At 50.9% G+C, this 16,797-nt stretch overlaps 1 protein-coding gene across 2 annotated transcripts in view; it reads right to left on the bottom strand.

Annotated features, from left to right (window-relative positions):
• Window positions 1-168: 168 nt before the first annotated feature.
• Window positions 169-16,797, bottom strand: part of TRPV1 (transient receptor potential cation channel subfamily V member 1) — a 32,937-nt gene continuing 16,308 nt past the window's right edge. The window contains exons 10-16 of one of the 2 annotated variants that reach the window (XM_010382203.2): window positions 15,333-15,403; window positions 12,407-12,572; window positions 11,940-12,006; window positions 8,023-8,345; window positions 6,606-6,733; window positions 6,011-6,126; window positions 169-1,710 (exon numbers count right to left, since the gene is read on the bottom strand). In XM_010382203.2, the coding sequence (XP_010380505.1) occupies window positions 1,538-1,710; window positions 6,011-6,126; window positions 6,606-6,733; window positions 8,023-8,345; window positions 11,940-12,006; window positions 12,407-12,572; window positions 15,333-15,403 (1,044 nt within the window). In that variant the 3' untranslated portion in view covers window positions 169-1,537. The remainder of the gene's footprint in view (window positions 1,711-6,010; window positions 6,127-6,605; window positions 6,734-8,022; window positions 8,346-11,939; window positions 12,007-12,406; window positions 12,573-15,332; window positions 15,404-16,797) is intronic. The other variant, XM_030922615.1, reaches the window with a different exon arrangement.

The following is a 16,797-nucleotide window of genomic DNA, read 5'->3' as shown; positions in this document are numbered from 1 at the left end:
CACATAGATACATACACACACACATACACACAGATACAAACATGCATGCCTGCACACACCCACACACACACCCCCATGTGTGCACACATGCTTCCATAAGCAGCCTGCACAGAGCCAGTTAGCTATGCCAGCCCATTACCTGGCACAAACTTTACACTTGACACGATATATATGTATACATATATATTTATTTGAGGATGCCACTATGGATGGAGTGGAAGCACGTGCCATTGCGGGGAGGCAGGATTGGGGTCCCTACAAATGGAAGATCTTTCAAACATTCTTACCAAGTACCTTTGGGATGTGGTTCTGTACTTTTAACCCGAACAGCAATCGAGCTGATATTTTGTGGACTGTGATTGATTGTAAGGAAAGATGAAGAAGGCACTCCTGCAACAGCTTGAATCTGCCAGAACTGGAAGTGGGACGGCCTCCCCCACCTTCACCGGGGAGTAAAGACCAACACCCCCAAACCACCCGGCAGGTGAGCGTGGAGAGCGAGCACAATACAGAGAGGAAGGGCTTCTGCGTTTTCCATGAAAGGAAGGTTTTTGTTCCCAAAGCTGTTCTCCTGGGCTTTGTTCACTTTTGCTTCTAGTAATGTAAAATAAAAGGAGGCCGGGCGCAGCAGCTCACGCCTGTAATCCCAGCACTTTGGGAGGCCAAGGCTGGCAGATCACCTGAGGTCAGGAGTTCGAGACCAGCCTGGACAACATGGTAAAACCCCCGTCTCTACTAAAAATACAAAAATTAACTGGGCTTGGTGGTGCTCACCTGTAATTCCAGCTACTCGGGAGGCTGAGGCAGGAGAATCGCTTGAACCCAGCAGGCAGAGGTTGCAGTGAGCCAAGATCACACCACTGCACTCTAGCCTGGGCAACAAGAGGGAGACTCTGTCTCAAAAAAAGAACAAAAACAAAAACAAAAAACGGCTGGGCATGGTGGCTCACACCTGTCATCCCAGCACTTTGGGAGGCCAAGCCAGGCAGATCACCTGAGGTCAGGAGTTCGAGACCAGCCTGGCCAACATGGTGAAACCCCGCCTCTACTTAAAAAAATACAAAAAATTAGCCAGGTGTGGTGGTACGTGCCTGTAATCCCAGCTACTCAGGAGGCTGAGGCAGAAGAATCACTGGAATCCAGGAGGCGGAGGTTGTAGTAAGCCAAGATTGTGCCTCTGCGCTCCAGCCTGGGCAAGAAGAGTGAAACTCTGTCTCAAAAAAAATAAAATAAAATCAAAGAAAACAAGGGCCTATAACATGTCCCAGTAGAGACTGACCGTCCACACTGTTTAGGAAAGTGAGTAAAACCTCGAAAGCCTGTTAGGAGATGCACTTGGGACCGGGACAGTTGGATGCACATCACTCCCCATGCTTCCAACGCTTCCCACAGCTTGTCCGGTGCAGATTTGGGAACATGCTGGGCAGGCACAGACCAGGCCAGGCTGCTGACAGAGCACGGGTGTTCCCTTGGCAGCCCCCCGTGGCAGCGGGGTCTCCTAAGGCCCAGCGTGAACAGTGCTGTCTGTGTGAGGTCCTCACTTCTCTCCGGAAGCAGGAGGACTCTTGAAGACCTCAGCGTCTTCTGGCTTCAGGGACCCTGAAAACTGTCGCAGGTGCACTTCCTCGGGCTGAGCAGAGGGCCTATCTCGAGCACTTGCCTCTCTTAAAAGGGGGACCAGGGCAAAGTTCTTCCAGTGTCTGGCTGAAACTGAAGGGTAAAACACTATTACTACCTTGGAGGCAGCAAAACAAACATTCCCTTCTTGGCCTCCCAAGTCTCCAGATAAAAGGAGGCCCAGGCTGGGCGCGGTGGCTCACGTCTATAATCCCAGCACTTTGGGAGACCGAGACGGGTGGATCACCTGAGGTCAGGAGTTCAAGACCAGGAGTTCGAGACCATCCTGACCAACATGGTGAAATCCTACCTCTACTAAAAATACAAAAAATAGCCGGGCATGGTGGCGCCTGCCAGTAATCCCAGTACTTGGGAGGCTGAGACAGCAGGATCACTTGAACCCGGGAGGCTGAGGTTGCAGTGAGCTGAGATTGTACCACTGCACTCCAGCCTAGGCAACAGAGGGAGACTCTGTCAAAGAAAAAAAAAAAAAAAAAAAAAAAAGGAGGCCCAGGCATGCAAGTGCTTCCTGAGGCACCTGGATCGGTGCAATGTCCTCCTCCCTCAACTGCTCAAAGAGCCCCATGCACTCTGGTTGTTCCTCAAATTCTCTTCCTCCATCCCACCCCGACTTGCTTGCAGCCTCAGGAGAGCCTATTGCCTGCCCCTCTCGGCCTCCATCTCCTCCCTGCCCAAGTGGGAGGGAGAGGAGGTCTCCACAGAGCAACGCCGAGGCCTGTCCTGTGAGTGGCTCAACACCAGGGCAGCTCTGGGTGACGAGCACCAGCCAAAGAGGCAGGATTTGGGGTCCAGGCCCACTGCACTTCAGCCTGGGCGACAGAACGAGACTCTGTCTCAAAAAAAAAAAAAGAAAAAAATTATAAAGGTGCAATCAGGCAACCTCCAACCATCCCCCATCCCTGCCCCAATTAACATGAATGTGTACATCCCTGCCCCTGGGTCAAAGCCTTTCTAAATATCACAGTGAACGTGCAGTGTTGTAACCCGCCAATAATGCTTTGCAAGGTAATACAAATCAACTGCCAAGTGAAACAGCAAATCTTGTCAAAGATGTGGGATGTCACTAAATCAACAAGAGTGACATTGAAAAACTACTCAAATCACACGCAAAGCTATCTTTGAATAGCTCTCTGGCAAAGATAGACCAGTTAACAATTGACAGGCCGGGCACAGTGGCTCAAGCCTGTAATCCCAGCACTTTGGGAGGCTGAGACGGGTGGATCACGAGGTCAGGAGATCGAGACCATCCTGGCTAACACGGTGAAACCCCGTCTCTACTAAAAAAATACAAAAAAACTAGCCGGGCGAGGTGGCGGGCGCCTGTAGTCCCAGTTACTCGGGAGGCTGAGGCAGGAGAATGGCGTAAACCCAGGAGGCGGAGTTTGCAGTAAGCTGAGATCTGGCCACTGCACTCCAGCCCGGGCTACAGAGCGAGACTCCGTCTCAAAAAAAAAAAAAAAAAAAAAAAAAAAAAAACAATTGACAAAGAGATCATCAAGGAGCATTATTATGGGATGCAGGGATTGCTTCTAACTCAACTCACAGGAAAATCACATGATCGCAGGAGGCCTATGGAAAAACCGATGGCGCCCTCGAGCAGTTTTCTAAAAATGAGCCTTTGATAAAATAGATTTTCGCTTCCAGCTATAATAGAGTATCTAGTACTGGGTTAGTCGTCCTGCTGCCAACGATCACAAAACTAGGCAACATACACGCAGCAAGTGTTTTTCAGGGATAGGACATTAGGCAGAGTGAAAATGGCAGTCCTTCAAATAACACCCACTTAGCGGCTAAAGATTTTTTTTTTTTTTTTTTTTTGAGACGGAGTCTCGCTCTGTCACCCAGGCTAGAGTACAGTGGCCGGATCTCAGCTCACTGCAAACTCCGCCTCCTGGGTTTACGCCATTCTCCTGCCTCAGCCTCCCGAGTAGCTGGGACTATAGGCGCCCGCCACCTCACCTGGCTAGTTTTTTGTATTTTTTTTAGTAGAGACAGGGTTTCACGGTGTTCACCAGGATGGTCTCGATCTCCTGACCTCGTGATCCGCCCGTCTCGGCCTCCCAAAGTGCTGGGATTACAGGCTTGAGCCACCGCGCCCGGCCAAGATTTTTAAAAATTAAAAATTAAAAAAAGGCCAGGCACAGTGGCTCATGCCTGTCATCCCAACACTTTGGGAGACCAAGGTGGGCGGATCACCTAAGGTCAGGAGTTCAAGACCAGCCTGACCAACATGGTGAAATCCTGTCTCTACTAAAAATATAAAAATTAACCTGGTGTAGTGACGGGTGCCTGTAACCCCAGCTACTCAGGAGGCTGAGGTGGGAGGATCACTGGAACCCAGAAGGCGGAGGTTGCAGTGAGCCAAGATCATGCCACTGCACACCAGCCTGGGCAACAGAGCAAGACTCCATCTCATAAATAAATAAATAAATAACTGCAATTCCTAAGAGAAGTGAAAATCACAAGGGGAGCCCTATGATCTCCCTAACTTTCTGCCTGGGAACCATTTCCCCAACCACAACGCAGGGAGCTGCAGTCTAAGCAGAGCATGGAATTGTCTTTCAGTGAAAGAGGAAGAAATCAAGAACTGGGGCGACTGAAGCAGCGAGACTCTGTGGATCTGAGCCCTGGAGAAGAGGAGGAAAGATTTATGGAGGTGGAAGCCCAGAAGTCTTTGGGGCAGGTGAGTTCCCCACCAGTCCTTGCTAAGAGCTGAGCTGTGCTAGTTCATGAGGGTGATTAGAGAGGGGTTCAGAGGATTTAAAGGGTGTTAAGACGGTCTCTGGGCCTCTCAGACCCCCAGTACCACTCAACCTTTAACGTCTCTGTCTCATTTTCATAAAGATAGAAAACAGAATAGGGGCCAAGGGGTTAGGGGCCAGAGGACAAGAGGTCAGGGAGCAGGGTACATAGAGTTATTACATGGGCACAGAGTTTCCGTTTGGGATGATTAAAATGTTCTGGAAAAAGGCCAGGGCACGGTGGCTCACGCCTGTCATCCCAGCACTTTGGGAGGCCAAGGCAGGTAGATCACCTGAGGTTGGGAGACTATCCTGGCCAACATGGTGAAACCCTGTTTCTACTATAAAAATACAAAAATTAGCCAGGCGAGGTGGCACGCACCTGTAATCCCAGCTACTCGGGAGGCTGAGGCAGGAGAATCGCTTGAACCCGGGAGGCGGAGCTTGCAATGAGCCGCGATTGTGCCACTGCACTCCAGCCTGGGCGACAGAGTGAGACTCTGTCTCAAAAAAAAAAAAAAAATTCTGGAAATAGATAGTGGTGATAGTTGTACAATAATGTAAATGTACTTAATGACACTAAATTGTACACTTAAAAATGATTTAAATGGCAAGTTTTAGGAGATAAATATTTTACCACAGATTTTTACAATTAAATACAAAGTAATTCAAAAACAGTGTTCAGGGCTGTAATTGTAACTCAAAATTTGTCCACTATAAACTGTGCCTGCTTCATTTTTAAGTGTCCTCAATTAGACATTTATTTAATGTTTTCTATTAAATGTTTACCAGTAACTGTTAAACAGCTTCCTTTCTGGTAGTAATTTTCCTCGGGGGTTTTTCTATTTTTTCTTTTTTTGAGACAGAGTCTCGCTCTGTCGCCCAGGCTGGAGTGCAGTGGTGCGATCTCGGCTCACTGCAACCTCCGCCTCCCAGGTTCAACCAATTCTTCTGCTTCAGCCTCCTGAGTAGCTGGGATTACAGGTGCCCGCCACCATGCCTGGCTAATTTTTGTATTTTTTTAGTAGAGGTGGGGTTTCACCATGTTAGCCAGGCTAGTCTCGAACTCCTGACTTCAGGCAATCCGCCTGCCTCGGCCTCCCAAAGTGCTGGGATGACAGGGGTGAGCCACTGCGCCCGACCTCCTTGGAGTTTTTCTGCTCAAGGCACCCCTTTCCTCTTCTCACCCTCCCCTCTTCTCCACCTGCCCAGCTGTGTCCATGAGTGTGTTCCCGTCTGCCTGTTTGTGCCCGCACAGCCTCACAGAGCTATGACGTCGCATGCACACGTGTGGAGTGAGGAACAGGGCCGAGGAGGCGGAGCAGCCCACACAAGGAGGCGGGGCGGGGCTGGGCTGCATCCCCTGGGGCGCTGAGGACAGGTGCCTGGGCTGGAGATGCTGGCACAGCCGCTTGCACAGGCCCAGTGAGTCGTCAGTGGTGACAGCATGTGTGAGGCACTCAAGTCAGCCCGTGACTATGCGCACGTGGCTGACGTCAGGAGCTGCTACAGTGCCTGGGTCCTGGGGGGATGAGGAGCCCGGCAAGGCGTGGGGCACCTGCAAAGCTCCCCCTGCCCAATGTCAGGCCACCAGCCAAGGAGGCGCCGAGCACCGGTCCCTCACGCCTCACCTCTGCTTGACCGCAGGGAGAAGCTCAGGGTGCGCTTGACGCCCTCACAGTTGCCCGGGTCTTCGTTGATGATGCCCACGTTTGTGTTCCAGGTGGTCCAGTTCACCTCGTCCACCCTGCAGGGTAAGGGGTCAAGGGAGCCTGAGAGCTCTGCCCAGCTTCCCAGGCCAAGGGCTCTGCCCACAGGCCAAGCCCAAGAAACGCCCCCATCAGGATGGAGACACGGCGGGTTGGGGAGGGCAGAGAGGACTTGATTTTTGGACACCATCCCCACCGATGTGATCTCTGACCATACTCTGAGGCCCAGGGACTTCACACACGGGATGCCAGGCTCTGGACCCTGCTCACTAGAAGACCCCTTCTGGACACCTCGAATTTTCCAGAATTTACTGTCTGGGCCCCACCAGCTGAGATCGAAGATAGGTCTCCCGTGCACGCCCACAACGGAGCTCAGGACAGCCCCAATGCCCACAGCTGGTGTGGGGAGAGCCCCCCGTGCTCATGACCAGCCCCAGGAGGCCCTGAGGCAGGCTCTGTGTCCACAGGGGAGCCCCGAGGCTCCCAAGCTCTGATTCAGGTGGAGCCTGGGCGTTACCTGAAGCACCACCTGTAGTCATCCTTGCCGTCAGGTGTGTATCCCACCTGCAGCAGCTTGCCTGAGCGGAAGGCCTTCCTCATGCACTTGAGGAAGCTCTTCTCCGTGTCCAGGATGGTGATGGCTCTCTGCAGGAAGACAACAAGGGCAGAGGAGCTGAGGGGCAGAAGGTGCATCCCAGGGCCTCCCTGGCAGCCAGTATCCACCTCCCCAGGGGCTCTCCCAGGCCCAGATGCCTCCAGGCTTGTTGTCCAGCGCCCTCCATGCTAGCTTGGTTTCGGTAGCCTGGCGGGGGCACACTACGCAAGGGGCACAGCCCGGCCAGCCCAGACCTGTCCAGGTGCCACTGATGCCTGCCGGGCCTGGACAGGGCAGCCCCAGGAGTGATACGGAGTGTCCCAGACCCTGCCCTGAGGAGCTCACAAGGGGCAACGTTGGGTAGGGGCTGAGAGCAGGGCCTCGGGGTGAGACTGCCTGGGCCAGGTCCTGGCTCTGCCACTTCCTAGCCATGTGGCCTTGAGTACAGATTCCTACCTTCACTATGCCTCAGAGCCTTCATTCAAAAATGGAACAGTATAGCCAGGCTCGGTGGCTCACGCCTGTAATTTCAGCACTTTGGGAGGCCAAGGCAGGTGGATCATCATCTGAGGTCAGGAGTTCGAAACCAGCCTGGCCAACACGGTGAAACCCCATCTCGACTAAAAATACAAAAATTAGCTGGGTGTGGTGGCGGGCGCCTGCAATCCCAGTTACTAGGGAGGCTGAGGCAGGAGAATCTCTTGAACCCGGGAAGCAGAGGTTGCAGTGAGCCAAGATCGTGCCAATGCACTCCAGCCTAGGCACAAGAGCGAAACTCATTTCAGGAAAAAAAAAAAAAAGGGAACAGTAATAGAATCCACTTCACAGGACTGTTGTGAGGATTAAATGAGATCAGGTAAGACAGACAGTTAGTACAGTCCTACACTCCCTATCATAGAGAAAGTGCTTCTTCATAAGAACGAAACTTATTATTAGTAGTTGGGGATGCAGATGTGGCCCACAGGGCTCAGCAATGTAGCTGTCGGGGCCCTGCCTCATGAGAGCTGCTCCCCGAGTCTGGCCTCTGGTGCCCACCTTACACCAGGCTCCTCTGAGGTGGATGGACACCCTGTGGGGCTGAGCCCTCCCCCTTCTTCCCTCCAGGACCACCCAGACCACAGCCAAGCACAGTGTCTATAAACACCAGCTACACTCATCTGCCCTGAGCAAGTGCTGGCCGGGGGAACTTGCTGGAAGCCCACTGAGGGAGGTGCTGAGGCTGGATCCCTGGGCCTGGCCGGGCTTTCTGCCCCCCTCCTCAAATCCTGCAGGGCAAAGCAGCGGACAGAGAGGCCCACACCCTCCTGGCCGCTCACCACCCCCCACGCCACCCACCCACCTGCAGCTTCCAGATGTTCTTGCTCTCCTGTGCGATCTTGTTGACAGTCTCGCCCATGAGGGCGATGAGCATGTTGAGCAGGAGGATGTAGGTGAGAATGACATAGGCCAGCAGCAGGATGATAAAGACAGCCTTGAAGTCGTAGTTCTCGGTGAACTCCAGGTCGCCCATGCCGATGGTGAACTTGAACAGCTCCAGGCAGGTGGAGTACAGGCTGTTGTAGGAGCTATCGGGGGGCCTGCAGCCAGGCCCCCGCCACCTGTGCGAGGTGGACTCAGACGGCAGGGAGTTGTTCTTCCCGTCTTCAATCAGCGTCACCACCGCTACAGGGCACAGGGAGGGCGGGGTGCCACTGGATAGAAGCCAACACCCCAAGTCCCCTGACATACACCCTCCTGCTCAGTCTCCGATAGCTTTGTGAGAAGTTATTTTTAAAGCACTCCTTCTTTAAAACTAACAAAAAGTTTTCAAAGTATATTTTTAAGAACTTTATCATCATCTGCTAGAAAAGTAAATAAATACGTAAATCTCTATGTACAATGTGAATATAGCCAACTTTGCTCAGTGTACAACATGTCAGCTCTGGCTCCACACCTGCTTTGTCCCTCACACCCTGTCGGCCTGCATCCCTCAGAGGTCCATTTTGCAACCATGAGCACAGAGCAGCTCAGAGCAGAATGACCTCTCCCCACATTCTGCCTGCTTCTTTGGGAAGTGTGGCCGGCCCAGAGTCTGAGGGCCTCTGCAGCAGTTGTGCACTGTGGTTGCTGCTTATCAGTATCCACTAACCCCCCGGCCTAGTCCCTTCCTGTACCTACTGAAATGCAAGGCCTTCAGATCCAGGTGCCAGAGCCCACACCTATTAGGTCTCTCCTAGCCACAGCTGCCCATCCCTCCCAGCCAGAGATTCCAACACAAACCACAGGGTGGGGACAGGGAGGGTGCACCATGTGAACTAGGCAACTGTGGGACTCGGGTGAGCATCAGAGCAGAGTCCAGTGCTCAAAAAATGACGTGGAGGCCGGGTGCGGTGGCTCATGCCTGTAATCCCAGCACTTTGGGAGGCCGAGGTGGGTGGATCACCTGAGGTCAGGAGTTTGAGATCAGCCTGGCCAACACGGTGAAACCCCATCTCTACTAAAAACAAAAATTAGCCAGGGGTGGTGGCGGGCGCCTGTGATCCCAGCTACTCGGGAGGCAGAGGCAGGAGAATCGCTGAACCCAGGGGGAGGAGGTTGCAGATCGCACTGCTGCACTCCAGCCTGGGTGACAGAGCGAGACTTCATCTCAAAAAAAAAAAAAAAAAAAAAAATGATGTGGACATGTCAAAAGAGCACAGGAGCCAGCTGGAAGGGACTCCCTGTGACTAATCTCAGACAATTTGAGTATAAAATAAAAGAGGATAGTCAGGATCATAACCCATTTAACAAAGTGAGAATCCCTGAAAACAAAAGACTGCACGAGGCCATTCTGATACAAATAAACACGCAGGAGTGGGGAATGGAAAGCCCTTCTCCACAGTAGAATGCCAGGTCAGAAATGCACAAGCAATGATGGAGTTAGAAGATCATCATGTCCGGGCACAGTGGCTCATGCCTGTCATCCCAGCACTTCAGGAGGCCAAGGCAGGCGGATCACCTGAGGTCAGGAGTTCGAGACCAGCCCAAGCAACATAGTGAAACCCCATCGGTATTAAAAATATAAAAATTAGCCGGGCATGGTGATGGGCAACTGCAATCCCAGCTACCTGTGAGGCTGAGGCAGGAAAATTGCTTGAATCTGGGAGGCAAAGGCTGTAGTGAGCCAAGATGGCACCACTGCATGCCAGCCTGGGTGACAGACAGAGACTTCTTCTCAAAAAAAAAAAAAAAAGAAAATTATCATTTGGCCACCATGATAGGATGAAGTGATTCAGGTAAGACTCATTAAGGGATGCTAACACTCCTGGGTGAAAGTCTGATGAGAAACAGGCTAGTCACATAGTTTCAAAGCATCTTCTTGAAAAGTATCCATTACAAAGGTAAATATAGTAGCTTTACAGTGGAAAAGTCTGGCAGATCCACCAAAACCAACCCATCAAAGCTAACGTCACCAGAAGTGAGACAGACATCATATGACTTCCAATAAAACACACAGCAGAAGACACACGTCGCTTCTTGATATTCTGGACAAAATTGCATGCCTGGCTATAATCATGAGGAAACATCAGACACACCCAAATTCAGAAACATTGTCAAAACCACTGGTCTCTACTCATTACAAATTCTAAGGTTACAAATGACAAGGGATGACACAGGAACTGCCCCAGACTAAAGGAGACTAAGGCCAGGTGCGGTGGCTCACGTCTGTCATCCTAGCACTTTGGAGAGCCGAGGCGGGCAGATCACTTGAGGTCAGGAGCTCAAGACCAACATGGCGAAATCCCGTCTCTACTAAAAATACAAAAAAAAAAAAAAAAAAAAAATAGCCAGGTGTGGTGGCAGGCACCTGTAATCCCAGCTACTCGGGAGGCTGAGGCACAAGAATCACTTGAACCCTGGAAGTGGAGGTTGTAGTGAGCCAAGATGGTGCCACTGTACTCCAGCCTGGGCAACAGCATGAGACTCTGTCTCAAAAAACAATTAATGGCCAGGCGCAGTGGCTCACGCCTGTAATTCCAGCACTTTGGGAGGCCGAGGTGGGTGGATCACCTGAGGTCAGGAGTTTGAGACCAGCCTGGCCAATATGGTAAAACTCCGTCTCTATTAAAAATACAAAAACTAGCCAGGCATGGTGGTGGGCGCCTGTAATCCCCACTACTTGGGAGGCTGAGGCAGGAGAATTGCTTGAACCCAGGAGACGGAGGTTGCAGTGAGCCAACACAGTGCCACTGCATTCCAGCCTCGGCAACAGAGACTCCGTCTTAAATAATAATAATAATAAATTAATTATTAAAGGAGACCAAAGAAGCATGACAATGGAAGGTAATACATGATCTCGGATTCTCATTTTCTGATAAAGACATTATTAGGACAATTGGTGAAATTCAAATAAGGGCTATGGGTTAGCTAATAGTGTGGGTCGATGTTACCTTCTTGATTGTGATCATTGAACTGTGTTTATGTAAAATAACTTTCTTTTAGAAATACACACTGAAGTATTTCATGGTAAAGGGCTGATCATATCTGCAACTTACTCTCAGTTTTTTTCACACATGGCATACGTGTTCATGTTTGTGCGTGAGCATGTGTATGGGGTAGAGAAAGTGGTAATATAAAATGTGGTAATTTGGAGGGAATCTGGGTCAAGAGTGTAGAGAAGTTATTGGTTCTATTCTTGCAACTTGTCTGAAGTCTGAAATAATGTCAAAATTAAAAGTCGAAGGGCCGGGCATGGTGGCTCACACCTGTAATCCCAGCACTTTGGGAGGCCGAGGCGGGTGGATCACAAGGTCAGGAGTTCGCAACCAGCCTCAGCAACATGGTGGAAACCCCGTCTCTACTAAAATACAAAAAATTAGCCAGGCATGGCATTGTGCACCTGTAGTCCCAGCTACTCGGGAGGCTGAAGTAGGAGAATTGCTTGAACCTGGGAGACAGAGGTTGCAGTGAGCCGAGTTTGCGCCACTGCACTCCAGCCTTGGTGACATAGTGAGACTCCGTCTCAAAAAAAAAAAAAAAAAAGTTGAAAAACCAACTGAGTCAAAATGCTATGCCACAGCCACAGCACTTCCAGCCTGGAAAATTCTTAAAGCATTTTATATATCATGTGGCCAAGTTCTGGGGCTCATTTCAGTGTGTCCTCTGTCCACCCTCTCTGTCACTTGCAGACATGCATCTGCCTACCAGGTGCCTTCTCATTCAGCTCCTGGCAGAGTCTTCAGGGGGTTCAGGCAAGCAGGACACCTGCCCTTCCCCATCCCTGACCAAGCTCATTACCTGTGGAAAACCCGAACAAGAAGACGACATAGACGAACATGAAACGACACAGGTCTCTCAGGATCATCTGTAGGAGACAGCAGGCTCATTAGAGCCGAGGCCAGGTCCGGGAGGAGCTGAGGGAAGGACCGGGCCGCACCGGCCTGGGGGTGCATCTTGAGAACAGCAGGAGGGTTTGCTTTGCTGGTTCTCAGCTCCGGGGTCATGAGGGAGTCACCCACCCTCCCCCCAAAGCCTTTGTTCTGGTCGGGACGCCTGGTGTGCAGAGGGGTCAGGTTTCAGGGGATCCCCCCTACACATACCTGGGTCAGGGCTAGATTGCTTGATTCTTGGAAAATGGTCTAGGAGCTAAACCAGCCCCTTCCCAGGCAAGACAGAGAGGATGGGCGGAGTTCCTGGGACAGCATCTCACCCGCCCACGAGGTGAGCGGGCTCTGAGGAGACCCACTGGGGCCCAGGGCACCCACCTTCTCTATCATGACAGCGTAGATGCCCATCTGCTGGAAGCCACGTGTGTAGTAGAGCATGTTGGTCCAGCCCAAGGCCAGGGAGAACACCATGGAGGCCACGTACTCCTTGAGGTGGCTGAAGTACAGCACCACGGTGGCCAGCATGAACAGTGACTGCAGAAAGCTGAGGGCGGAGGGGCAGAAAGCTCCGTCTACAGGAACCCGGGAAGCCTGGCGCCCCCCGAACAAAAGGCCGCAGGCTGCTCAGAGGACCAGACTGCAGGCCACGATAGGAACTAGGGCTGGGCTGTCCTGCTTCCTTCAGCCCAGGCGTTCTCCATGCAAGCAGCATCATCCCCAAGGAGCAGAAACTGGCTTGGTGAGGAGCTGTGCAAAGTCTCACTCTTTTTATGTATGAAGCACAGATATAAATATAGTACATAAAGGCCAGGCGCAGTAGCTCATGCCTGTAATCCCAGCACTTTGGGAGGCTGAGGCATGGGGAGCATGAGGTCAAGAGTTTGAGGCCAGCCTGACCAACATAGTGAAACCCCACCTCTACTAAAAATGCAAAAAAAAAAAAATTAGCCAGGCATGGTGGCGTGTGCCTGTAATCCCAGCTACTCAGGAGGCTGAGCCAAGATCGTGCCACTGCACTCCAGCCTGGGAGACAGAGTGAGACTCTGTCAAGAAAGAAAGAAGAGAGAAAGAGAGAGAGAGAGAGAAAGAGATAAAGGAGGGAAGGAGGGAAGGAGGGAGGGAGGGAAGGAGGGACGGAAGGAAGGAAGGAAGGAAGGAAGGAAGGAAGGAAGGAAGGAAGGAAGGAAGGAAGGAAGGAAGGAAGGAAGGAAGGAAGGAAGGAAGGACATAAAAGGATATATAGTGGCCAGGCGTGGTGGCTTACACCTGTAATCCCAGCACTTTGAGAGGTTGAGACGGGCAGATCACTTGAGGTCAGGAACTCGAGACCAGCCTGGCTAACACAGTGAAACCCCGTCTCTACTAAAAATACAAAAATTAGCTGGGCAAGGTGCACACCTCTAATCCCAGCTACTGGGGACGCTGAGATAGGAGAATCGCAATACTATGTAGAACACTGTTTCTATTAGGCAGGTAAATCAGTGTGTGCTAAACCTACAGACCTTGCCTCTTGAGTTTGCCTTTCAGGCTAAAGTATAGGTATCTCAAGATTAGGGGGAAAACAGAGGAAAATAACCCATTCTACCAAAAAGGTGCCTGCACTCCTATGTTTATCAAAGCACTATTCACACAATAGCAAAGCATGGAATCAATCCAGGTGCCCATCCATGGTAGACTGGATAATCAAAATGTGGTACGTATATACCGTGGAATACTATGCAGCCATAAAAAAGAATGAGATCATGTCCTTTGCAGCAACATGGATGCAGCTGGAGGCCATTATCCTAAGCAAATTAACACAGAAACAGAAAACCAAACCCCACGTGTCCTCACTTATATGTGGAGCAAAACACTGGGTGCCCACAGGCACAAAGACGGGAACAGTAAACACTGAGGATTCCAAAAGCGGGGCAGCCGGGAGGGGGACCAGGGTTGAAGAACTACCCATCAGGTACTATGTTCACTACTTGGGTGACCAGATCATTAAACCCCCAGACCTCAGCATCATACACTATACCTACCTAATAAACCTGCACATGTACCCCCAAATCTAAATTCTTTTAAAAAATTAAAATACAAAAGTGTACCTTTCATGATCATGTAAAATAAAGCTGATTCTAGTTTTACTTGCCCAAAAAAAAAAAAAAAAAAAGATGGGGTGAAAGGGTGGGGTTTGTGAGTCCTACGGACAAGCTAGCTGCAAGAGATTCAAAATCATTCCTTGCTCTTCCAGGAAGGAAGAGATCAGGACGGGGCTGTGAGCGGAGATCCCATTCCGGAAGGTCCTCGGCACATACTGGGGCTTGAGGCTCTGGCTTACTTTCTGAAGGAAGGAGGTTCCCTGCCACTTCCGCACTGTTCCATTAATTTATTTAGAGATGGTATCTTGCTCTGTTACCTAGGCCGGAGTGCAATGGCACGATCTTGGCTCACTGCAACCTCTGTCTCCCGAGTTCAAACAATTCTCCCACCTCAGCCTCCTGAGTAGCTGGGATTACAGGTGCGTACCACCACGCCCAGCTCATTTTTGTATTTTTAGTAGAGACGGGCTTTCACCATGTTGGCCAGGCTGGTCTTGAACTCCTGACCTCAAATGATCTGCCCTCCTCAGCCTCCCAAAGTGCAGGGATGACAGGCATGAGCCGCCGTGCCCGGCTATCCACACTGTTCTATAACTGTGCTTTCACTCATCTGCCTCCTCCTAAAGCAGTGGTTCTCAACCAGGAGTGATTCTGGCACCACCCCCGAAACAAGTGAGGGGCCTTTGGCTGTATCTGGAGATGTTCTTGATTGTCAAGACTGGGGGTTGGGGAAGAGCTCCAGGCATCTGCGAGTAGAGACCAGTGATGCTGCTAAATATTCTACAATGCACGGGGCAGTCCCACCCCCCACCACAACTAAACACTATCCAGTCCAAAGAAGCAACAGTGCCAAGGTTGCAGAACCCCCCGTTAAAGACAGGAAACTCCCTAAAGGCGGGCACCATGTCTGTTTCATCCAGTATTCCAGGGCCAACCCCGTGAACGGCCGATGGATGGACAATGAGTGGGAAGGTGAACCAGGGCACATGTCACTTGGACTGTAAGCCACGGCACGGTTGCTCCATCCCTGGCCCCTGGCACAGAGCAGGCCCTCAGTATTCATTCATGCCCCAAGTATGTATTGAGTGTCTTCCGTCCCTCCCTCAGCATGTTCACTGAGGTCCCACTATGTGGTCCCAGGCCCGGCGTGAGTGAGAGCTCAAGTGAGAACTGATTGCTGTCACCTGGGGCCTGGACTGGGAATGAGTCAAAGTGTCACTTACAAAAGCATCTCACTGTAGCTGTCCACAAACAGGGTCTTCATCGACGGCCGCCTCTGCAGGAAATACTGAATCTGCAGGTAAACAGAGAGAGTAAGATCCCAGGCAATGCTCGATGTGGCTAAATGGTGAGCGTTCAGATGCTTCCTAAACGGCACCACGATGAGGTGGCCGAATGTGTGAAAGCAGAGATTGTGAAAAGAGCAGAACAGCATGGGTCAGGCCAATGGGGTAACACTAGGTGGCCCAGTCAGTAGAGATTGTTAAAAATACATGGTGGAAGCTAGGTGCGATGGCTCATGCCTGTCATCCCAGCACTTTGGGATGCCAAGGCGGGTGGATCACCTAATGTCAGGAGTTCGAAACCAGCCTGGCCAACATGGTGAAACCCCGTCTCTACTAAAAATACAAAACAATCAGCTGGGTGCAGTGGCACATGCCTGTAATCCCAGCTACTCATGGGGCTGAGGCAGGAAAATTGCTTGAACCCGGGAGGCAGAGGTTGCAGTGAGCCAAGCTGGTGCCACTGCACTCCAGCCTGGGTGACAGCGAGACTCTGTCTCAAAAAAAAAAAAAATTACACAGTGGATTTACAACTATACTCAGAAGTACAGACAGGAAGGAAAATCATCAAAATGTTATCAGTTGCCGTATTGAATTTGACAAATTGTTTTCTTCCTTCTAATTGGCGCTTTTTCCTAATTTTTTTTTTAAGAGATCAGTCTCACTACATTGCCCAAGCTGGTCTCAAACTCCTGGCCTCAGCCTCCCAAGTAGCTGGGATTACAAGCATGAGCCACTTTTTTCTTAATTTTTCACATGCCGAGCATACTTTTTTCTTAAATTTAAGTAAGCGTTAAAATAAAAATTCTTGTAACAAGCCGCCACTGTCAGCCAGGAGTCCTGTGCAAGACACCCCCACACTTCTGCTCCCTCCCACAGGCCAATCTTGCTTTTGCCACTCCAGCCACACTTGCTACTGTGGCATTGTACTTTACTGTAATGTAAACCATGAGTGTGAAAAGAAAGACAGTTGTCTCTGTGAAGACAAAGTTCAATGACAGAACAATTCCATAAAGGTGAGTAACTTAAAAAAAAATTGGGTAGAGCTTACACCAAAAAAGCCTGGGTGATAAAACTCACAATCGATGGCCGGCCGCGGTGGCCCAAGCCTGTAATCCCAGCACTTTGGGAGGCCAAGGCAGGCAGATCACGAGGTCAGGAGATCAAGACCATCCTGGCTAACATGGTGAAACCCAGTCTCTACTAAAAATACAAAAATTAGCTGGGTGCCGTGGCACACACCTGTAGTTCCAGCTACTTGGGAGGCTGAGGCAGGAGAATCACTTGAACCCAGGAAGCAGAGGTTGCAGTGAGCCAAGATCGTGCCACTGCACTCCTGCCTGGGCAACAGATCAAGACTTCATCTCAGAAAAAAAAAAAAAAAAAAAAATCATAATGGGGCCGG

The sequence above is a fragment of the Rhinopithecus roxellana genome, chromosome 19, assembly GCF_007565055.1.
Source record: "Rhinopithecus roxellana isolate Shanxi Qingling chromosome 19, ASM756505v1, whole genome shotgun sequence".
NCBI classification, from domain to species: Eukaryota; Metazoa; Chordata; class Mammalia; order Primates; family Cercopithecidae; genus Rhinopithecus; species Rhinopithecus roxellana.
The sequence above is the reverse complement of the archived record's forward strand: the minus strand, read 5'-3'. Positions and strand labels throughout refer to the sequence as shown.